Genomic DNA, 24730 nt, shown 5'->3' on the forward strand with positions numbered 1-24730 from the left:
TCTCTTGACACTTATTCAGTTCGATGAGCAGTTTAGACTTCTATTTTAACAGTTTTAAAAACTAGTAGGGTGATAAGTAGCCAAAACACATCGATCACATTATATAAGGAACATTTTCTCTTAGAACTGTTAGGGGCTATTTGGATACACGGACAATCTCTCGTTCAGCTACATTGCTAACATCTAGTATATGGACAATCTGTCTTCAACCTTGACATCATGCAGGTGAGACTCTGCATGTGACACCACCCTCCCTCGTGACATTTAAAACAGGATCTTTATGTGACAAACTCGATTAAAATGTGTTGCTCCTTACTCTGATTGTCAATAACTACAAATTTCAGAGGCATAAGCACAAGCCAACACAGAGAAGGCCAGGCAGAATTCAATTCCGGTCAAAACTGGGGAGGGGGAGGAGGTGAAAAGAATTTAATTCTTACATTTTTTATAAAAAAAATATTTGTACTAAATTAATGGTTTGGGCTTGTATTTAATTTATGCGATGCAGCTTATATGTTACACACAGAAAATGTTTTAAACTTAAAAGAGAAAGAGGATACATTAATCAATCTATAAAATAAAGTAAGAAACAGAATCGGAGAACTTATACTATCAACTAAAACCTTTTAACATCAAATGTTTTAATCCCATTTGCTATCTTCAGCCAGCCACATTACAACTCATTACCACCTCTCCAATCACCAATGTCACTATTGTAATGACTGGGATTGATGCTGCGATTTCCATCTCTATAGTCACACTTGTCATCTTATTTTCCATGAAGTATGCAATAACGTTCAGCACGCCCCACTCATTATTTTCATAATCACTTCATTTATCATAAATGCCAGTCACCATTCCTAGTAATATTACTCAATCCCTGACTTCATTACCATCATCATCAAACATATAACAAATACAATGAACATGCTCTTCAAAGTGTTCTTCCACCTCAGGACAAATGGAGAACAAATTCTCTACCAATCAGTTATAGAATTGTATTATGTCTTATAAATTTATGCTGATGCAACCTCAAATTATAATTCTGGCATAGGAGACTCTCTAATACCCATTACAAGTTGGTTATATATCTTCATTAGACTGCATTGAAAAGATATGGTTCATCAATGAAACACAATGTTTTATGGATTTTAGAAGGATAGTACATGTGGGGAGTTGGGAAACCAAAAATCCATAAGTCATGTATTTTTCCATGCTAACAATGTTTGGATCTAACCCCACGTCATTGCTTTGTAGAGATCTACATCTACAGTCATGCACACAAACTGCATCCTAGAAAGAACACACTTTGATACTGTTAGAACATGTATATGTACCTAAATGGCATAGTGGTCATTGTATTCAAGTCCTCTTATATAAATATACAAGTGAGGGGGAGCTTGGCTCTAACTCCCTTTCTCATCTTCCTTCTTTCTCTTGTCTTCTAACATGGGTTGTGGTGCCCTAGGGACCACCTTCGGAAGACCACCTTCTTCTTCTTTCTTCTCCTTCTCCTCTTTTTTTTTCTCCATCATCACCACCATCGTCGGTGCCTCACCCACCCCAAACCAAACCCCCCCAGTCCTCGCCGGCCCTTCCCAGCCCCCTCGCCCCACCCCCTCCGGCTTCCTAGCCACCTCGCCTCCCTCTCGGCCCCTCTCTCCACACCTCGCCCCCACCCCCGGCAGCTTCCCTCGCCCCATCCCGCCGGCTTCCCAGACCCCTCGCCACATCCACCACTCCTCCCTGCACTCCTCCCGACCTACCTGCAAGCCCGCTACCCCCTCTAAACCCTTGCCTCCTCCTCGATCTCACTCAAAACCCTCTCAACCCCTCTTTGGCCCTATTCCAAATAGTTTCTCACCCTTAACTTTTGTCCTTCTCTCTTCCTTTCCCTTACAGCCCTCTAAAACCCTTCTATTCACCTCTTTAATCCTCTACTCCTAAACTTCTAAACCCTTCACACTTTCCCTCATCCATTTTCTTGCCTTAATGGCCTAAATTATCTCAGATATCCTTATTATTTGTCAATGCGGCTCTGATTTCATATCATAGCCTCCCTTCTCATTATGGCTAATTCGTCTCTCTTGTGTTGATGTTCTTCTCTATCGAAGCCGCAGTCTCCTTGTCGGGCCCATCGTGTAGTTTTACTTTTTCTCTTCTCTTGTTTATCCTCCGTCGTGGTGGTTGAGGGTCCTCTTATCTCTATCTCTATGGATCCTCCTCTCATCATGGATCCTCCTGTCAGCTCGACTGCTCAGGTTAGCTCGGTTCCTCCATCTATGGGCCCATCCTCTAGTTATTCTAATTCTAGTTACTCTCCTTCTGTGGAGAACTCTTACCCACAGATGACTTCAAAAAAGCCTGACGGGTCCAATTACCTTAGTTGGAGTCAGGCAGTGAGACCTACCTCCTAGCTCGAAGTAAGGTCGCTTTCATTGAGAGGGATCCTCCATTCCGTTCCAATCCATATTATGACCGTTGGCGGTAGGATGATGCCCTGATCCGCACTCTTCCTTGGCAGAGCATGACTACTTAGGTGGCTCGCTCGATGATGACCTTGAGGACTACGAAGGCCATCTGGGATCACGCCTTTATTTTGTACTCTGGGGTGCATAACCTCATGCGTATTTGTGCCACCTATTCCCAGTGGATACGCCTCTAGCACGGTGATACACCTCTCCATGACCACTATAGCCATTTCAACTCTCTATGCCAGCAGCCGGACACTTTTATGCCTCTGACTTCTGATATTGTTGTTCTCTCCCCGCAGTAGAATCGGCATCATGCAATTCATTTCCTCGAGTCGCTAGATTCAGACTTTCTACCATTTTGACAACAGTTTCTTGGCTCCAGGTCTCTTCCATCTCTCACGGAGAGCTATTCCAGAGCCCAGTAATTCCTCCCTGGTGGCTCTTCCACTGCTCTTCATGTCGACGGCTCCGCCCTTGCTTCCTATGATGGTAGCGTCTGTTATGGTCGTGGCAATGGTTCCTTTGGCCGTGGTGGTGGTGGTCGCGATATTGGTAGTGGTCGTGGATGCAAATATTGTACTCACTATCGGCGGGAGGGCCATCATGTTGATACTTGCTATAGTCTTCTTCCCGAGCTTCGTCTCTCCCGCTTTGCGCACCTCACCGTTGCTGATTCTCTTGATGCTTCGCCTTCCCCTTCCATCCTTGGCAGTGCTCCATCAGCACCCCCGAGAGATACTTTTACCAACTCCAAGGCAAACTATGAGGAGTTACTGCGCCTTCATCTTAGCAACTGCCCACCCACTGCGGGTTTCGTACAGCCAGGTAGTTCTCCTGCCTCTCTCCTTACTAGCTCCAATTCTTGGATTATTGATTTCGGGGCCTCAAACCATCCTACTAGTAATTCTACTTCCCTGAATTCCTTTCGCCCATTTCATGCTGCTTCTCATTCTATAACCTTGGCCGATGGGAACACTACTGCCATCTCTGATATTGTTACTCTTTCACCACATTTTGGTTTTACTTTATTTTTCGTACTCTGTGCACCTAAGTCTCCTTTCTATTTGATTTCTGTCAGTTAGATTAATAAAAATCTTAATTGCTCAGTCTCATTCTTCCCCTCTTACTATGTTTTTCAGGATTTCTCGACTGGGAGGACGATTGGATCGGGTCGTGAGGTGGATGGACTCTATCGCCTCGATAGTGATCCGCCATGTACTGCTTTACATAGCTCTGTCGACTCGTACTTGTGGAATTATCGTCTCGGCCACCCCTCTATCCAGAAGCTTCGCCAGACATCTACTATATCCTCTGCTATTGAATCTTTTCATTGCGAGTCCTTTGAACTTGGGAAACACCATCTGTGTCTTTTCCCTCTAGGGTTATTAGTTGAGTCTCGCGTACTTTTGATTTAGTGTACTCTAATGAATGGGGTCCTTCGAGGACTATGTCACTTTCTAACTATAGATATTTTATCATTTTTGTGGATGATTTCTCTCGTGTGACTCGGTTGATTTTACTTAAAGACCGCTCTCATCCGCACTCTCCTCTTTCAAATCCATGTTCCAAATCATATTGGAGTGAAGCAGTTCTGATAGCCTGCTTCTTAGTTACTCGCCTTCAGTATTCGGTATTGGATGGCTCCTCTCCTTACTCTATCCTCCATCCTGAGGGAGATTCCTTTCCCCTTATCCCTCAGGTCTTTGGTTGTGTCTGCTTTGTACACAACCTCCCACCCGGTCCTGATAAGTTGAATCCTCAGGCAGAGAGGTGTGTCTTTCTGGGCTACTCTCGTACCCTGAAGGGCTATCGATGCTATAGCCCTCGGCTGAGATGGTTCTTTGTTTCTGCTGATGTCACCTTCTTTGAGTCGGTTTCCTTCTTTACTATTTCTGAGAGTACCCCTCTTCTATCTGATCCTCCAGTTCCCCATCCTCTTCCTGTTGTTCCTGATCCAGCTCCTTCCTCTTCTTCTTTGAGTCCTCCTCCTTCTCCTCCTCCTCCTCCTCCTCCTCATCTTCCTTCTTCCCCTGCGCCCCAGGTATTTCAGCGACGTCCGAGATGCGATGTTCCTCACCTAATGCCTGAGACAACACCCTCTCAGCCGGAGATCCCGGCCTCTTCATCTCAGCTACCTCTTTTACCCACTTCTAATGATTCTGTTGATTCCCCAATTTGATCACGCACTCGGTCCCGTACGACAGCTGACCATATTTCTTCTGTTATTTCCTATTGCCATCTCAACCCCTATGTTTCGCAGTTGTCTTCTTTTTCTTTGCCCAGGTCGGTAGCTGAGTCCCTCACTCACGCCAGCTGGCGTGCTGCTATGGAGACTGAGATGGCCGCTCTTCAGGCCAATCATACTTGGGATTCAGTCCCTCTTCCTCATGGGGCTCAGGCTAGATGGGTTTTTTGCCATCAAATATTTACCAGATAGCACCGTTAAGCAAGGTTTTAAATGTCAGTTTCGAAGTCAATTTCGGCCACCATGTAAAATTTTGACAAAATTTTTCAGTTTTCTTAAAATTTCCACCGAAAAGTAGAAAATTTCGATGGAAATTTCGGCCATTTCGATTGAAATTTCGTTAATTTCAGTGGAAATCTTTACATTTCAGTAGAAATCTTTTATATTTTGGTGGAAATTTTGTAAATAAGGGTGAAAAACGAAATTTCGGTTGAAATTTCGAATTTTGGAGAAATTTCGGGAAAATCATGTAAAAATCCAATTCAGTATAATTTGGGTTTCGGTGCAAACTGAAACCGAAATATTTTGAACAAAATTTCGGATTTCGGGCGAAATTTGAAACTATGACGTTGAGCATTTAAAGGCGCGCCTAGTTGCCAAGAGCTACACTCAAACCTTCGGAGTTGACTACACCGAGACCTTCTCACTAGTTGCCAAAATTCCTTCTATCAGAGTCTTTATCTGTCTCTTTTTCAACCTAGGATGGCCGTATTAGCTTGATGTCAAGAATGCCTTCATGGCAACTTGACTGAGGAGGTTTATCTGCAGCAACCTTCTGGTATGTTGCTCAGGGGGAGATGTCATTCTCAATCTGCAGGCTTCGCAAGTCTTTATTTGGGCTCAAACATTCTCCTCGAGCATGGTTTGGGCGATTCAGTGATGCTATAATGCGACTTGGCACGAGGTAATATGCAGTTGATCATTTTGTTTTCAGTCACCATTCTGAGGATGGGTATGTCCTTATAGTCTGCGTGGATGACATTATCATTACCGGCCGTGACACAGTTGGAATACAGAGGTTGAAGGCCTTCCTGTAGAAAAAAAATTTCCACAAAAGAACTTGGGCGACTAAGATATTTTCTGGGGATTGAGGTAGCTTATTCAAGTAGTAGTCTCTCCCTCACTCAAAGGAAGTATGTGCTAGATCTGTTGTATGAGGCTGGTTCTATGGGGATGAAACCAGCTGTTGTTCCCATGGACCCAAATACAAAGCTACTTTCAGAAGAGGGAGACTTCATGGATGACCCTGGCAGGTATTGTCAACTAGTTGGGAAGCTTATTTATCTTATTGTTACTCGCCTAGATATCTCGTACGTAGTTGGGTAGTTAGCCAGTTTACGAGTGCTCCACGTAGATCTCACTGGGCAGCAGTGATTCAGATTCTTCACTATCTGAAGGGGGCGTCAGGAAAAGGCCTGCTATTCAAGAAGCATGGGCATGCAAGGTTGGAAGGAGTTTGTGATGCAGATTGGGCAGGGTCTCCATCAAATAGGAGATCCACCACTAGCTATTGTACCTTTGTAGGGGGTAATTTAGTGTCATAGCGAAGTAAGAAACATGAGATAGTCTCCTAACACAGAGGACCATCCTCCACACGTTCCTTATAGTACGGGTTCCCTCTGCCAACAACGCCATCATCGGAAGGCCATCTCTCATATAACTCAAGTGTGGGGCTCTGTGTCGAAGGTTTGCTATATATATATATATGTGTGTATGTGTGTGTGTGTGGAAAGTGTTTCTGGACGATCGACCAGATAAGCTATCTCGTCCATCGACCAAATACACACTGTTATCGGTTTGCTTGAAGTGTGGAGCCATCTCTTAGTCGAGCTATTTTGTTTACACGAAAAACTCCCCAAACCATCTTCTTCGAGACTTCTGGTTACATGCTAGGGTTTCAAGATGTAAATCGACCAGAAACATAAGTTATCTTCTTTGAGAGTTTGAAATAAGCTAGGCGGTGAAATAAATGTTAGAGTTGGTGCCCTAAAACCCAGTATATTTCGCATGTTAATCAATAAAAGTTTCTTTTCATGACAATTTATGGGTAACTAACAGTTAAATATGTGTGATATGTTATTTATCATTGACACGTATTTGTCCTTAGGTAGCAAAGTAGGAAACACATGCTCATGGATGGATTCACAGATCCTAGGGAGCAAGGAGATATGGGATTCCGGTTCTTTGTAGACCTTAATAGTTACTAGTTGGGGTTGAGGTTGGACACCTCCCCGTGTATACAACTAGCATCTATCTTGTCTACATGCACGAGATGTGGAGTGACTTATCTAAATCACTTGCGTGGTGGACCCTAAGCAAGATAGAATGGGTACGACAATGAGATTGCGTACTGAACAGGATCACATTAGAATAGCTTGTGGACAGGAGACAGTTGAGCTATTCTACCAGACATGAGCCTTTACATGTGTGTTGGCGAGTCTCTCATTTTCTGTCTATCTAACCGTGATTCTCTTGGAGTCACCAGAGGGTAGTACTGGAGTGTTGGACAAACCTTCGATGTAAATAGTGACACCCGACATGGAATTCTCCACCTATTTTATAGGATAATATCTACGGTTTTGGTCAGAGTAGTAAGCCTAGAAAAATACCTGGCCAGGAGGATTTGATAAAGTGTATATCAAAAGGATTTCACAAAATAAGTTATGAAATGGTTTTAGCAAATGCATTTGCCGGCCAACACTACTTGACTGAAAGGTATACCGTGAGTGAGCTTAGAGGGTAGTTGATGTCCACCCCCCGTAGGCCTCAACTCGGTAGATGTGGACAAGGAGAAAGGACTTGCACATTTGATGTGATTAGGGGTATGACGATTTGACGGTTATCTTCAGAGTTACGTCTCGATGGAGGCCACTGACTCAATGCGATTGTAGCATTGGCTAAAGAGCAATAAATCGCAGTGGGGCCCATTTATGGGTTCTGCAGGATCTACCGTTAAATCCCGCTACGATCCCACTCACTACTCGATTGACCTATTATAATCTATTAGATAGAGGCATTTATTTGGTTCGCACACATGAATTATTTTTATGGCATTTGATGCAAAGAGAAAGATTTACATAGTTCTAATGATGTATACACACCATAGGACGCAATGGGAATATTAATTTAGTTAAATGTTAACTAAAGGGTATTGTGGGAATTATAGAAAAATATGGATGGAGCTTTTGTCCCGTTGGATGGGAGGAAATATGTTTATTTAATTAAAAAATTAAATAAACAATTGTAAGTTTAGCTTATAAACTCGTTTTACTAAAACAGTAATAACTTACTCACCTCTTGGCCAAAATTAATGTGTAAGTACTCGTTTCGAAGGACTTTGAAAGATCTACAACTTTGTAGTTCATATTTTTTCTAATTCGACCATTTACTTGTCCACAAAGGATGACGAAATTTGACCTACAACTTTATAGCAGGAAAGTAGAAAAAGAGTAGGAGATATTTTAGGGATTGTTTTTATCCAATAAAGCAACCCACGTTTTCTACTTGGAAAAATACCCAATTTAGAGTTTTCACGTCCAAGAATTTCTAAAAACATTCCCCAAATTGTTTAGTTTCTATTTTGAAAAAGGCAAACTAGCTTGTCCCTCCCAATTTTGACTAGTTTCCTTGTTTTTTAAGAATTCTCAAGAAACTTTGGATTGTATTAAAGGCAATTCAAATCTCTATAAATTCAAGACAAAGGAATAGAGTTTTATACAGCTCTTTCATAATCTAGGTGTTGGAAATTGAAAGAGACACACTAGAAAATTCGTCCCCTTTGTTCTCTTTCTCTCTCTATTCATCAACTAGTTTTGGATTTTTGAACTCAACGGCATTCATTCAACTAATCTCCATTGTTCTAAACAATAATTCCCATATTATAATTTGATTAAGATCAGATTATAAGGTAAACAAAGAGTTGTTTACAAGACCATTTGTGCAACAAAAGGAATCCATCGATTCAACTTGCGGTTTCGCGTCGATTAGATCGTCGACGAATTTTCGAGGAGTAGATCAAGAGGACGAGTTCTTGTCTACAACAACTTAAAGGTATTTATATTTGTGTTTATTAAATCACAATAAAAATCAATTAGTCCCTAGGAATCCTGAGTTAGAGAAAAAAATGAGATGATCATATGACACAAAATTAGAAATGGGGGTAGTGGTACAAGAATGAGTCCGAGAAGTGATAAGGGAATCCACAGGCACAGGAGGAGAAGGAAGAAGAGGTACCTAAGAAGTAGAGGAATGTTTGACTAGGAAGACGACGCCTTGAGCATGGTGTGATGGACATCTGGCCTTAGGCGATGCTGATAGACCTTCGTAGGAGGTGGAGGAGGGGCCGAAGTCACCTACAAAGGAGATGAAGTGGACTCTAGAGGCTCAGGTAGAACGAGAAGAGGAACCCGAGAGATTGGTACAACGCCATCACGGTGTGAGGTAAAGAAAGACATGGACTCGAAGAAGGTGATACGAGCAAAAACAAACAACCGGCGCAAATGAGGATTATAACAGCAATAACCTCTCTGGGTATGAGTACCCCAGAAAGATGTTAGAGTATATGCCCTGAAAAGCAAGTAGAATGATATTTTCTAATCAATAAAGGTTTATTTCATGACATGAATGAGTATTTACATTTATGAATGTGTGTGATGTGCTTATTTTATGACACATGTTCGTCCTTAGGTAGCATAGTCGAAATGCTATGCTCATAGAATTCACAGATCCGATGGAACAAGGAGATATGGCATCTCGGTTCTATGCAAGCCCTAATAGTTCCTGGTTGGGAAAGAGACTGGACATCTCTTACTGTATACAACAGTCTTGCCTACATGGACGTGTCGTGAGGTGACTTATCTCGGTCATCTGGGTAGTGGACCTTAAGCAAGAAGAGTGGGTGCGACGATTAGATCGCGCAACCAAACCGGATCAAACTAAGAACAACTTGTGAACAAGAGAAGTATAAAGTTTTTCTTCTAAACAGGACCCTTCACATGTCCTTAGACCTGAGGGATCTTATGTTAGAGTATACACCCTGAAAAGCTAGTAGAATGACATTTTCTAATCAATAAAGATTTATTTCATAACATGAATGGGTATTTACATTTATGAATGTGAATGATGTGCTTATTTTATTGACACATGTTCGTCCTTAGGTAGCATAGTAGAAATGCCATGCTCAAAGGATTCATAGATCCAAGGGAGCAAGAAGATATGGCATCTCGGTTCTATGCAAGCCTTAATAGTTTCTAGTTGGGAAGAGACTGGAAATCTCTTTCTGTATACAACTAGCACCAGTCTTGCCCTTAGAAGCACGAAGCGAAGGCGGGGGCGGGGGTGGGAGCGAGAGCGGGGGAGTGTGGGGGTCTAGAAGAATCTAAGGTTAGGAGCGCCATGGGAGCGCCTGTGTAGTATTTTCTTTGTCATTCAAAATTCAAGTACATCAAAAACAGTAATTTGTAATCATATTCGTAAATATGTTTCAAAGTTTAAGTACATCAAAAAGTAGCAATTTCCAAGTTTCCAACCATCATCATATATATTTCAAAATTTAAATGCATCAAAAAGACAAAAAGTAGTAATTTGTAACCATCGAAGATCTAAACCGTTCATTTATCGGGTCCAAATGTAAATACATATTTGCTCAAAAATAATCTCCATAAGATGATCCTAACCCTTCAATTTGTAAAGGTTTAGAATGGATGTGATAAGAAAATTGGTTTTTAAGTTAGACTAATCTCAGTCATTGACACAAAAGTGGATGGCTGAGATTATAATAATAGATGTGATTCATTTACTTTAGTAAGTCTCAATTGCCTATAATACATTATTATTAGGCATGTTTAAGAAAATTAATGAGTGCCCTTATCAAATTAATGGAGTGCCAAATATCATTCTTAAAGAGGAAAGATATTGGGAAATCAAGAAGGGAAGTGACATATTCGCCCCCTTTTTTTACTAGGGACATCCCCCTCTAGTGTAAAACTGTAGTCATAAATACACTGTAGATGGCTGTTCCAAGTAAAAAAGGGGCTAATATATCATTTCCCAATCAAAGAATTAAAGAATAGTATTTTCGTTCCAAACTTTTCCATCGATATTCCTGCATCCCAAACCTGGCGGTGTTGAATCATTTCCCTTAAATAAATTCTTTACATTTAATATTCCCAACATTTATATTGATCACAGCTGGCAAGTGGACGGTTCAGATCATATTTCAATGCTCTCATGCTTTGCATTTAATGTAAGGAAAGTGGTATATTCACCCCATTTTCTTACTTGGACAGCCCTCTCTAGTGTATTTATGACTGCTCTTTGACACTAGAGGGGGCTTTCCCAAGTACAACAAAAGCCTTAAGTGTGTTCATGACTACTCTTTTACACTAAAGGAGCTGTCCCAAGTACAACAAATGGGTGCCTTCCACGGGTTTCAAGCTGCTTTTCATGGTTTTCAAGCCGCCATTCACGCATGCCAAAAAAAGCCTGCCTTTCAAGTCATGCATGCAAGAAATTTTTAATAAAAAGCCAGCAATGAATGATATCCAATCACAAGGTTTAGTTCCCTCTTCGAGGAGTGCCTATATCAAATAAAAGATAGTATTTTAATATTCATTAACAAGTGGGGGTGTCTTTATCATTTAACAGTAGTGGATTTCCAGAGTACCATTTATTAGGGCTTTCACTTTGGACTAAAAGCAGAGAACGATGGAGTATTCAGTCCTTCAAGATTATACTCATCTCTTCGATCTTATCATCTCCTTTAGGGATTATGACAAGGGGTGTGTGAACTTCATCTCCTTCAATATCGTCATTTCCTAAACGTTCCAGATAAGATTCATTGCTTTTCTTTTCTTTTCTTTTTTATCATTTCTGTGTTTTTTTTAATGAGACTTTGGGGGCACGATCCTTAGCCGATCCATGGGGAGGAGCGCGGAGTCGTGGTTCTCACATGGGAGCGGCACCCATGTGCACGATTCCTGCTTCTAAGGTCTTGCCTACATGCACGTGTCGTGAGGTGACTTATCTTAGTCATATGGGTAGTGAACCCTAAGCAAGAAGAGTGGGTGCGACGATTGGATCGCGCAACCGAACCGGATCAAATAAAGAACAATTTGTGGACAAGAAAGCATAAAGTTGTTCTTCCAGACAAGACCCTTCACAAGTCCTTAGACCTGAGGGATCTTATTGGTTTGCCGGTCCGTTCTAGGGTCTTAGTCTATCTTATAGTGATTCTATTTTAGAGTCACATTCGAATAGAGTCATATCCTAGAGCAAACCCTCGAGACCAATAGTGATACCGAACAAGGGATTCTTCGCCCTAAAATTTAGGGATTGGCATCTACAATTTTGTCAGAGCAGTAGGCCTATTAAATAGCCTGACCAGGCGGATTTGATAAAATATTTATCGGAAAGTTTTATGAAACATTGAATTATTTTCAAAGGATTTTACAAATGCATTTGGAGGCCGAACACCGCTTGATCAAAATGGTATACCAAGAGTGAGCCAAGGGGGTAAATGGTGTCCACCTCCCGTATGACTCAACTCAGTAGATGTGGTTACGAAGAAAGGACTTGCACATACATGATGTGATTAGGGGAAAGATGATCTGACGATCATCTTCAAGGTTACGTCTCGATGGAGGCCACTGACCTAATGCAAGTGTAGTTTAACTACAGAGTGCGATCGCAGTTGGGCCCACCATAGGGTTCTGCAGGATTGACCGTCGGATCCCTACGACGATCCCACTCATAACTTGAATGACCCAGTAACGTCCAAATGAATCAGGGTTCCGCATTTTATGTAATTGCACGGACGGATATGATCCGTTAGATTAATGTGGATATTAATTAAATATATATATATATATGTGTTGATATATGTATATATATGTCTTTGTTAAGTAAGTAACAAGAGACTGTAAGAGAATTTTTTGAAGACAAATTGGAGCCGAAATAACTCTCATTGGATGTGAGTTATTAATCAATTAAATTATTAATTAATTATTTAATTATTATACATTATTATGCATAGTTAAATTGATTAATAATAAGCATAATAATGTGTAATCCAAATGAGGATAGTTATTCTCAAACCGGTTTTGCAAAAGTTGCAGAATTGGAACTGAATTGGGAATTGGGATAGGACTACACATTTGGATAAGGTTTGTGGGGCCCACAACACTCCTAAATCAGTTGGAGAGTTGGGGAAAAGAGTCTCAATTGCACTCAAACTCGTTGTTGAATAAGAATTGCTAAATTGTAGGATCTACAAAGCAAGCAATTTGTTTCCAACACCAACACTTATGAGATAAGGCCACAAGGGCTGGAGGGAGGCATCCATACACGTTCTCCCATGTATCTTAAGTATCCCCACCCAGCCTTGGAGGTTTGGGAGTCTGAATCACTCGAGGAGTCTCAATTCAAGTTGGTTTCTCAATTTGATTGGAATTGGGAGAGAGGAACAAGAATTTATCAAACCAAAACTCTACTTTATATAAAGGAGAGAAGGGAGAACGAAATTTGGTGTGTGGAATACTCAAAAATTCGTTCTCCCTTGCTTCCCCCTTCGGAAAAATAGTTTTCCATCTCTTTGTCTCTCTATTTCTCTTTCAAATGAAATAGTTTCAAAGAGAAAGGCTTCCAATCAATTTCTCTATTCTCTACAACATCTACCGAGTTGAGTCATACGGGGGAGTGGACATTAACTACCCCCTAGGCTCATTCATGGTATTCCTTTCAGTCAAGCAGTGTCGGCCCGCAAATGCATTTGCTAAAACCATTTTCAAACTTAATTTGTGAAAACCTTTTGATAAACATTTTATCAAATCACCTGGCCAGGTATTTTTCTAAGCCTACTGCTCTGACCAAAATTGTAGATGTTACCCTATTAAATATGCAGAGAATTCCATGTTGAGCATCAGTATTGACCTCAAAGGTTTGTCTAACACTCCAGTACTACCCTCTGGTGACTCCAAGAGAATCACGGTTAAATAGACAAAAAATGAGAAACTCGCCAACAGACCAATATAACCCCTCAGGTCAAAGGACATGTAAAGGGTCATGTCTGGTAGAATAGCTCAACTGTCACCTGTCCACAAGCCATTCTAATGTTATCCTGTTCAGTACGCAATCTCATTGTCGTACCCATTCTATCTTGCTTAAGGTCCACTACCCAAGTGATTGAGATAAATCACTCCACATCTTGTGCATGTAGACAAGATAAATGCCAGTTGTATACATGAGGAGGTGTCCAACTTCAACCCCAACTAGAAACTATTAAGGCCTGCAAAGAACCAGGATCTCATATTTTCTTGCTCCCTAGGATCTGTGAATGCATGAGCATGGGTTTCCTACTTTGCTACCTAATGACAAATGCGTGTCAATAACAAGTATTATATCACATATTTAACCTTTTGTACCCATTAATTGTCATGAAAAGAAACTTTTATTAACATGCGAAATACACTGGGTTTTAGGGCACCTACTCTAACAGGACCCACTATGAGGTTCTGCAGGATCGACCATCGGATCCCTGCGACGATCCCACTCACAACTCGAATGACCCGGTAACATCCAAATGGATTAGGGTTCTGCATTTTATTTAATTTCGCGGACGGATATGATCCGTTAGATTAATGTGGATATTAATTGAATATATGTATATAAATATATATGTGTGTGTGTGTATATACATCTCTTTGTTAATAGTTAACAAGGGGTAGTAAGAGAATTTTTCGAAGACAAATTGGAGCCGAATAACTCCCATTGGATGCGAGTTATTAATTAATTAAAATGTTCATTAATTATTTAATCATCATACATTATTAATTTGATTAATAATAAGCATAATAATGTGTAATCTAGATGAGGATAGTTATTCCCAAGCCGATTTTGCAAGAGAAGGGGAATTGGAACGGAATTGAGAATTGGAATAATACTACATATTTGGATAAGTATGGAGGGGCCCACCACACGCCCATAACAGATGGAGAGCTGGGGGAAAAGGCCCAAATGCTCAAGGACTTTGAATTGTACCCAAACTCCTGTTTGGATTGGAATTGCTAAAATATAGCATCTACAAAGTAAGCACTTCATTTCCAACATGAACTCTAAATGGATAAAGGCCACAAGGGCTGGGGAGAGGCTTCAAATTTCACCCCCCCCCCCCCCCCCCCCGCGGCATCTCCACATGCCCTTGGTCAATTGAGAAGTGTCCCAATTGCCCGAGGAGTTCAATCCAGCTTGTCTTCCTACTTTGGATAGGAATTGGAGAGAGAAACAAGGAGAAGATCAAACCAAACTCTTTATATTATATATGAGAGAGGGCTGAACGAATTTTGAAGAAGGAATACTCAAAAATTCGTCCAGCCCTCCCCTCCTTTGTGAAAATTCGTTTTCACTCCTCTCTCTCTCAATCTCTCTTCCAATTGAAAAAGGTTCAAAGAGAAAGGCTTCCAATTAATTTCTCTGTTCTCTACAATAATGGTGCTGATTAAATCAAACCTTAAAGAAGTGAATAAGAGTTATTCACATCCACAATAATCCGAGCAAAAAAAAAAAGAATACATCGGATCAACTTGCCGGGTTCGCGGCGTTCAGAACGATTGTAACCGTTCGAGAAGTAGACCAAGCAGCGTGATTCCTTGATTTCTTCTTCAAAGAGGTATTTCTTTATGTTTAATTAACATAATTAACTAATCTAGACTCTAGGATCTTAGGCAATTGCAACTTGCAAGATCAAAAAGAAAAATTTAAAGTTTTATGCGATTTTTGTTCTGATGCGCATGGCGATCTTGTCGGAAGGAGATAACCTTCCTTCAAAAGACACACCTCTCTGCCCATGGATCCAATTTATCCAGGCCAGGCGAGAGGTGGTGGGCAAAGCAAACACGGTGAAAAACCCATGGAACCAAGGGAAAAGGGCCACGCTGAGGATGTAAGACAGAGAATGAGGATTTACCATCTAACACAAAGGAAGCCAATTAGCTAGGAAACAAGAAGTGAGGATGGCATCGCTCTAATAGGCTTTGGGAACCCGCATTTGAAACAGAGGAGTGTGGGTCATATCAATCAAATATCGCAGTTTTCACTTAACTTCACCATTTTATTGAGAGGTGTAGGCACAAGAGGACTGATGCACAATATCATGAGTAGTTAAGAAATCTTGAAAGCAATTGGAAACAGAATAGTATTCCCATCATTGTCAGTGCATAAACATTTAAGAGTGCAATTATATTAGTTAGTAATCTCAGCATGAACCTACAAAAAGCAGTAAACACCTCTAAACAGTCTCTAAGGAGAAATAACCATGTCATACGTGAAAAATCATCAACAAAAATAATAAAGTATTTGTATCCTAACATAGACATAGTCCTGCAGGGACCTCATACATCATAATGTACTAAAGCAAAAGGACTAGAGACGTGACTAAGAACTGTAGATGGAAAGGACACATGATGGTGCTTCCAAGTTCATATGACTAGCCTTTAAATGATGTAACAAAACTACAAATAAAAGGAGACTACTGAAGCTTCTGGATGGAGGGATGGTTGAGATGACAACGCCACTGATGGGGATTGACTGAAGTATGCAAGACAATATGAGGGGGGACCACAGTTAAAGCAATAGAAACCATTCACCTCACAACCCGAACCAATCATCCTCCCAGTCGAGAGATCCTGAAAAATACAATAAGAAGGAAAGAAAGAGACAAAGCAGTAGCAGTTAAGATTTTTTGTTATTTGGATAACAGAAAGTAAATTAAAGGGTGAATTAGGAATACAAAGAACCAACGATAATGTAAGACCAGAATGTGGAGAGATAACACCAATACCAGATATGGGTGTAGTGGTCCCATCGGCCAGAGTAATCGTATGAGGGGCAGAATGAAAGGGCTAGAATTACCCCTCAATAAGCCAAGAGCTAGATGTGGTAAGGAGACCAGAAGGGGAACTACCTGGCTATGCAAAAGTGGCAGTAGCTGCCTATGCTCACACAGGCGCAAAAGCTCATCATACTCGGCCCTGGAGATGAGTAAAGAATCATCCTTAGCAACGGGGCCTGAGGAGGATGGAGAGACCTCCGAAAGATTAACAAATGTAATGTGAGCAAAACGGAGTGGAAAAAGCTTCGGATGTAAATCATGGTAAGTATCCATAGTATAGCCATCGAAATGGCAATGAGTATAGTAGGGACGCCCACACCCACCTGTGCCACTTTCGCCCCATGAATCACAGTCGCTGCTACATCCACGGCGTCCACAACCACGGCCAGACCGACCACCACCATGGCCAGAACGATCACCACCAAAATAAGTGGCAAGAGCGGAACTATCAACAGGAGGGTCACTGGGCCCCACGCTCCTCACGAGAGAAGACCTTCGTGAGGGAGGGGATGGAGTAGGATCCAATAATCTGCTATCGAAGCAATAAGAAATTAAGGCCCAAACAATCAAGGAAGCAAACAACACGGAGGTCTGCCTGGCGCTTGGCAAGGACAATTGATCGACGGTGAAGGGCTTATAAAAATCAAGTTGCTATAAGAGAGCAACATACTGATTGTAGAAGGTAGTTAAAGGCATTTCTCCGTGCGAGGCTCATCCACTCAGAGTAAACATCACATATGCGAGGGAGGTTATCAACCCCGGAATATAGGGTCACTGCACACTCCCAAATTTCCTTGTAGGTCTGGAGGTACATCTTCGTGCCAGCTAGTTGGGACTCCATATTGTTCCATAGGAGAGTCCAAATGAGTGCATCATCCTGGCGCCATTTAGCATATGAGGGATCTGTGGCAGAGGAAGGGCCACGCTCAATGAAATCATCCTTACCACAAAGCCAAAATGTAGGTCTGAACAACCATACGCCAAGGGGGTAGTTGGACCGGTCAAATTTGATGGAGGTCATCTATGGGAAAGGTGCCTCCGCAGAAGAAGACAAACTAGAAGAGGGAGCTGAGGCTGGGGGATCTATGACAACGGAATGATCAATATTGACGGGAGGGTCCATACTGACAGGAATAAAGAGAAGCTAACAACCGCAAACACTACAAGAGAATGATAGAAAAAGGGCAATAAACACATGGGCCCAAACACACGGATCCAAACCACAGACATATCACAAGGAGGAACAGAACCTCGAGACACAATGAGGGGACCAACCATCATAGGGAATCGAAGCCATGAAATGGCAAAGAGAGGACTAAGGGGAGAATTTAGACCATTAAAAGGCTGTTGCGTGGACAAGAGAGAGTCTTGGGTTAGGGTTTGTAGGAGGTGCAGAATGAGAAGGAAGGAAGCTAGGGTTTCTTCCAATGGTGATACCTAAGGCACCAAACCCTAGCGCTCTGATACCATGTTGAGAGAAGGGAAGAGGAGAGGAATGTGTGAGTTACGGATTATCACCCTTCACTAATTTATATATATATATATATATATATATATATATATAAATAATACAATGACCAAAATACCCTTAGGCACATACACACTTCTACCAAGAAGATGGATCCGGGTAAGGAGTAACTAACAGGGAAATCATCGTTTTGATCTTGATCAAGTGTGACCTAATCCGCTTATTTCCTTTATAGATCTGTTATATATATATATATATAGAGAGAGAGAGAGAGAGAGAGAGACTACAACTTAGACCTTTGGTTTCTAGGAAATTTTTTAATGGTATTTTTTGAGAAAAATATTCCTATTCCATATAATTCTCTTTGAGTTGGAAAAATGGATATTAAAATTTGAGCATGCTCAAGATGGGAAGCAATACCTTATTCCTTATCGTTTTGCAAGGTGAACTACGATACGGGCTTACGAAAATCAATAGGTCACGTGGACCAGTAGCTTGACGTGCAAGATTAGACCTCGATAGGCATTGACCCTCGTGGGAATGGGTCACGATGGACTAGTACCTCAATTGGAAAGATTGGGCCTCGATGGGCATGTACTCATGGACCGTTTTTGTGTATTGATCTTCATGGAAATGTGGATTTACACTTTCAGGAACACACCTCAATTGAATTGAGGCGCCTTAACCAAGATTTCAGGTGCCGTTATCGATATGTGTTTCGGTCATGACAAAAATGGAAACATGTCAATTTCGAATGAAAATTTTAGTGGAAATCCTATAAAATCACCGAGCATATGGAAACATATGAAAATGATGTACTCATTATATCAAACTTTACAAAGTACTAGAGTAAGCACAAGTTCAGAGTAAAAACAATCAAATAAGTCAAAAGACTACACAATAATTTAACAACAACAGAAACTTAGTCAAATGTGTTGTCGCACATGTTTATAATTTTATACATACTAAATTTGAAATGTATTTCATGTAATACGTAATACATACTCCACATTTCACATGTAATTCATATAAATATAAGTATGTAACACAAGGTTACCAGAGCGGGAATCGAAACGAGAATCGAAAGCGGGAATAGAAGACTCTCGGAATGGTCGGAAGCGGAAATCGTGAAGCCGCCGGAGTCACCGGAGAGTCGCTGGGGAGTCGCCGGAGATTCGCTAGGGATTCGCTGGGAATCATTGGGGAGTTAGGAATCGCCGGAAAATCGCGTTTCACATATCATTAAACAGCGGTTCCCAAAAGTGGGAATCTCGTCTCCGGGGAATCATAAACCGCGATTCCCAAAAGTGGGAATCGGATTTCCGTCGAATCTGGACCGGGATTCCCAGTCTTTTGGGGATTCGAGAAGAATCCTGTTTCGGATTCGAGAACAGGAGAATCGGGGTTCCTCACTCCCAAGGGAGAATCCTGCTTCATATTACTTAATATATCACCAATACACTTAGGTGCTGGCTATGGCATGCATTGCAATCAGGATGAAAATATTAATAGAAACATTTCGGTCATTTTGTCAGTTTCAGTGAAAATTTAAAACCATGATCACAATTGAGTAGAGAAACTAAAGGTTTATAAACCCTAAAGAAGTGTTGATGATGTGCAACAACAAGAGGATGGTGGTGTATTTGGCAACTAGTAGAAATGACAATGGTGAAGGCATGACAAATGTGGTTATGATGATTCGATTTTAGTCAACCTCCAAGACATAAGTTCAATCTTTCCAAAGAGGACACCCTCAAACCTCTTTACCAGGATGACAAGGAACTTATGTTCTCATAGAATAGACATTTATTGTGATCTTGTTTTTGGTGTGTGCACGATTGGGCTGGTGGTTTCTCCCTGTTCAAAGATCGTAATGGCAAACAACAACAATGAATTTAACAATGGAGAATCTATCCAAAAATGGGGACTCAATTGAAAATCAATTTAACAAAAATCTAAAGAAATAACAGGCTTGAGCAGACAACAAGATCTGAAGAGCATAGATTAGGTGTTGTAATAAAGTCAAGGTTCGATCAACCTAGTTTGATACTATCAATAAAAGAAATAGACCTTTTAGCAACAAAAAAACGGCCCATTATAAAGAGGCGCTAAAGGCATTTTGCGACAACTTTTTATCCATCGCTACTTTTCTAGGAAATGAAAATAAGAAATAACGGTCGTTGAATTACCTTTCTTAAACAAAAGAAAATAATTAGGTTATTAGCGATGGAAATTATAGTTGCTAAAATTGTCTAGAGATGGAGTTAACCGTCGCATGCAATAGCATTTTCCGCAACAAAAATGTCCATCAATAAAATCCAAAAATACTTCATACATTTAAGACAATAGAGATGGCTATAAATATCACCAATAATATAGCATGGGACATAATCCGTCGCCAATAAAATATCGACAGACAAGAAAATCATCGTCAATAATCTGTTTTTTCTTTTAATTATTTATTTGTTCCCGTGGAGTACTTGTCAGCTGAATGACTACTTATTAAATAAATTCCAACTACATAATATAAAATTAAAGTTTAAATAAAAAATTTGGCTATAAATATTCGCACAATCATGTTTAAATTAAACAAACAAGACATCGAAATTAATTGTGCATGTGATTGGTTGAGGAAAAACACAGATGACCATGAGATGAGGATCTTGACTAAAATGATGATCTAATGTCTCTGAACTAATCGGTCATAAGTTATGCTTAACAGATTTGAAATGCACAAAAGAGACTAATAAGTGAATCAGCCCCCAATGAACGAAAGTCAATGGAAAATCAACTAGAGAACCTGCAGGTTTCCTTCAAAGTAACATCAAATATGAGAGGCTTTTGTTTTTGAGGGATTTCCATTTTATCGTAGGCTGAGAGAATGTTCAACATTTTAATTGCTGTTTCTCGTCTGTAATCCTCTTCCATAAGTTATAGCTTTTTCTCTATTTCCTTATTTCTTTAATAAATTTCAGACCATTAGTTTTAGAGTGTGCAGTTTGTTTAAGTATGATTAATTGGTTGTTTGACATGATGAGCAAAGGTCCTGGGATCAAAACATATTAAAAATCCACATGTGGCCAACCCAAAAGAAGGGCCACATGTGCCACGTGTAGGCCAACCCTAAAAAGAGGGGCCACATGTGAGGGGTAGTGTTTAAGTATACAAAATTAAATAATGTTATCTCCAACGGCATAAGCTTTTGGAGTAATCGGTTGTTTCATACAGGTAACTGAAAATGATTATAAATTTGAATTGGTCAGGTATTTAGAATGTAATAGGCATGGTGAGAAATACTTTTAGACATAAAATAGATACCGCAGACAAGAATAGTTCCCTTGCCCCAATTTAAAACAAGAATAGAAGTCCAAAAGAAGAAAACAATTATGGCAGATCAATCAGGATCTAAAGACGCATTAGGATAAATACTAAATTGTTATTGATTTTACAAGGCACATGAAAAAGCAATCTCACAGAAATTCTCTTCACTATAGTATTTGATGAAGTATATTTAAATTGGATCTATGTGATAAGATTTCTCTTCAACTCAACCAAATACTGCTTCCTAAAAATGAGCACATATGATTTCCCATCGATGTTCATTATAATTTAGAAGCAAAGTTCGAACAATCTAACAATGCATATCTTTTATGTTAACAATAAAAATGAAAAAAAAAAAGAGTCTAATAGTCATCCCCTTGCTAAGAGAATCAAAACATTCCATGCCAATGTATCTTGGTCTAACAAAAAAAATAGAGAAAGAAGAGGACAATCTGAACTTTTTTCTATCGGCTGTTTTTCAACTCTTGTATGCCTCGGATGCAATCCCAACTTTCTGCTGTATTTCACGGGTAAGACGAAGAAATACAAATAACGTACATTGCACCCAATAAGTCATATCAAGAGCCATCACTAAAGATAGAATAAAAAGAAATAAAATACTCTATCAAATCGGCCATCACACACGTACAAGACTTGTTTAATTGCCAAATAAACAAAACGAAAGTGGCAAATCTTTTTCTAAACTAAATTAAAATAGATTTACTTTGGAAAGAATCCCTGACAATCTCCTATTAGGGTAACATGGGTACAAGCGACTTGAACGGCACCCGATGTTCTTCATTTAATTTAATAGTCCATCCCATAAGGGAAGAAAATAAAAGAAGGCCACGGAAATTACGATGATGATGTTATCGTTCTCGAGGTAGGTGCAGGAGCTTTGGAACCCTAAGATCTATCAGCACCGAAAAGCTAACCTAATTAGAGACGAACGTGTGATTTAAATTCTCTGTTAAGATATTAATAATAGCGTTTTGTCTTTGTTCTTTCTGGGGAGAGAGAGAGAGAGAGTGTGTTCTGAAGGCTTTCTGTACCGTATCAGTTTCTTTTCAGTTTCATCACGTTAGCCTGGTCAAAGTTCCCTCGCGGAAAACGGGGGGTGGGAGTAATAAAAATTGGGACTGCTATACGACCAAGACCGTACCGTACAGTTTGGGAGCTTTGTACTGTACAATGTAAACCACTTCTGCAGGGCATTTTCTCTCTATGGAAGAAGAGAATTGTTCTTTTCCTGGTTCAGTAAAAACGACCGTGAAAGAAAAAGCTCTTGGGATCAAAGGATTCGTTTTTTCTGTGTTTATACAAATCTTTCTGGTGTTTTCAATTTATGTAGTAAGAGTGGAGCTCTTGGGATATAAGGATCTTTTTTTACTCTATGTACTTATCTTTGTTCGATCTATTTTATTTTCGACTTTTGTAGTAGAAGGGGAGAGAGAGAGAGAGAGAGAGAGATTTACCAGAAGAGAAGATACTAACAGATCCGTTGCTCAAGGTGTTGAGCTGCGATTCGACTCTCCTCATAAAATCCATAGCCTCTTGCAAGGGCCTCGTTAGCTCCTCTCGGTATTTCACCAACATATCATAATAAGCTTCCTGTTATTGTGGAAAAGAAAGTGGAAAAGATCGAAAGGGAAACAACCAAAATACAAAGAAACAAATAAATCATAAGAAACCAAAAAAAAAGATGAAAAGAGAAATGAATAAAGAGAATCATCAAATCACCATGAATTGATCTAGTTCAGGATCCGACGCAGTGTCCCGGCAGCTCGCCGATGATCGGTGCCGTGTTTCGAACTCGCCACGAATAGCAGTGAGCCGAGCCACCACTTCTGGCGGAGCTCCTACCTATTTCATCAAAACACATAAAATTAGAAAATCTCATGAATTCCTCATATTTCCCCTTCACCCTTTTGTCATCATTTTTTCTCTTTACCTTTTGACAATCCATGTAAGCTTCCAACAGATTACAATACTGAGGATGAGCTACAATTTTAGCTTTAATGGCATCAGCCTCACTAGGGTTCTCATTCCCAACTCCTCTTATCAAAGGATAGTGAAAGTCCTGCAACTGTTGGGAGGAGCTTCCTTCACTCTTGACAGAAAAACACTCGCCAGATTGATTATGATGGAAGGGATGTTGGATGGGCGAAGGCTGGTGGTGCTGCATGTTGGAGCGATACAAAGGAGAATTCGGTGCAATAGTAGGACTAGCATATATAAAGCTGCCCCTTGTTGTAGTATTCTCTCTCAGTTGTGAATAATCATCCATGTCTAGAACAACCCAGATGAGAAAAAGGTCTAAATTTTGAAACCCTAGTCTAAAGGGGAGAGAGAAACATAAAAAACGAGAGAGAAACACAAACCCCTCGTGGGCTAGAGTCTAATATTTCCGGTCAAGAAATCTGAAAAAGAAAGCCATGGTTTTAGGCTTTCTTTTCCTGTTTCAAATCAGATGAAGCGTTTTCTTGCAGAGAGAGAGAGAGAGAGAGAGAGAGAGAGATTCCCCGTTCCTCAGGGGTGTGGAGCTGGGTATTGTTGCACCGTTCTCAAGGCGTTGGAGTTGGGTGGAACATCAGATATAGAGTCTGCTTTGCATCTCGTATCGGCACTGCCGGAAACCGGCAAGTCCTCTTCATGTTTCGGTGGATGACAAGACGTTTTTATCCGGAGTCTGGAAGCAGGATGTTGTTTGAAGGGTGAGATGGAGGAGGAATTTTTTTTTTCCTCACGGGGGCGCTTTAATTTTCACCCTCTTTCCATTTGTTTAATATTTTTCTATCCTTTCGTTCCGAGGCTGTTTCACACTTTCACCTCCGTTGTCGTGATGGAGTGGGTCGCTAAAAATCAACCTTTCACTTTTACGTGAAGAGTTAATACTAAAAAACATATAGTTTTTAGTGGAATAAATCTCAGCCGTGTAGGATGATTTTTAGGCCAGCGGTGAAACCAAATCTTTGTTACATGGATGTGGATCCTGTTTTGGTTATACTTTGGGTGATGTTTATTTTAAGTTATTTGCTAGGGACCATCAAGTAAGGCATTTTGTAGTCCGGGTGTTGAATAAGACAAAATCAGTTGAAAAAATGAGCCTATGTATGTCACGCCCCAAACCGTGTACATGGCCTAGAAGGTGACAGCGCAGTATACCTGCAAAGAAAATCCCTACAAGTATATGTTGATTTTTCCTTCAAAATCGAAATATTGAGTACCTGATTTTTGTTAAAAATAGAAAATATATGAGTTAAATAAACCTTTTCGAGGCGGCGAGATGAGGCACGGACTATATCGCTCTCTTTTAGGTGAATTTGCACCTCTGCGGA

At 40.4% G+C, this 24730-nt stretch overlaps 1 protein-coding gene across 1 annotated transcript in view; it reads right to left on the bottom strand.

Annotated features, from left to right (window-relative positions):
- LOC143850878 (homeobox protein knotted-1-like 2) overlaps nt 1-24162 on the bottom strand; it is a 47152-nt gene extending 22990 nt beyond the window's left edge. The window contains exons 1-3 of the mRNA XM_077360155.1: nt 23344-24162; nt 23133-23255; nt 22868-23003 (exon numbers count right to left, since the gene is read on the bottom strand). Coding sequence (XP_077216270.1) covers nt 22868-23003; nt 23133-23255; nt 23344-23679 — 595 coding nt within the window. The 5' untranslated portion in view covers nt 23680-24162. The remainder of the gene's footprint in view (nt 1-22867; nt 23004-23132; nt 23256-23343) is intronic.
- Between the last annotated feature and the right edge of the window lie 568 nt (nt 24163-24730).

The sequence above is a fragment of the Tasmannia lanceolata genome, unplaced genomic scaffold (genome assembly GCF_043159265.1).
Source record: "Tasmannia lanceolata isolate RefF3 unplaced genomic scaffold, GAP_Taslan_0.1 ptg000018l, whole genome shotgun sequence".
NCBI classification, from domain to species: Eukaryota; Viridiplantae; Streptophyta; class Magnoliopsida; order Canellales; family Winteraceae; genus Tasmannia; species Tasmannia lanceolata.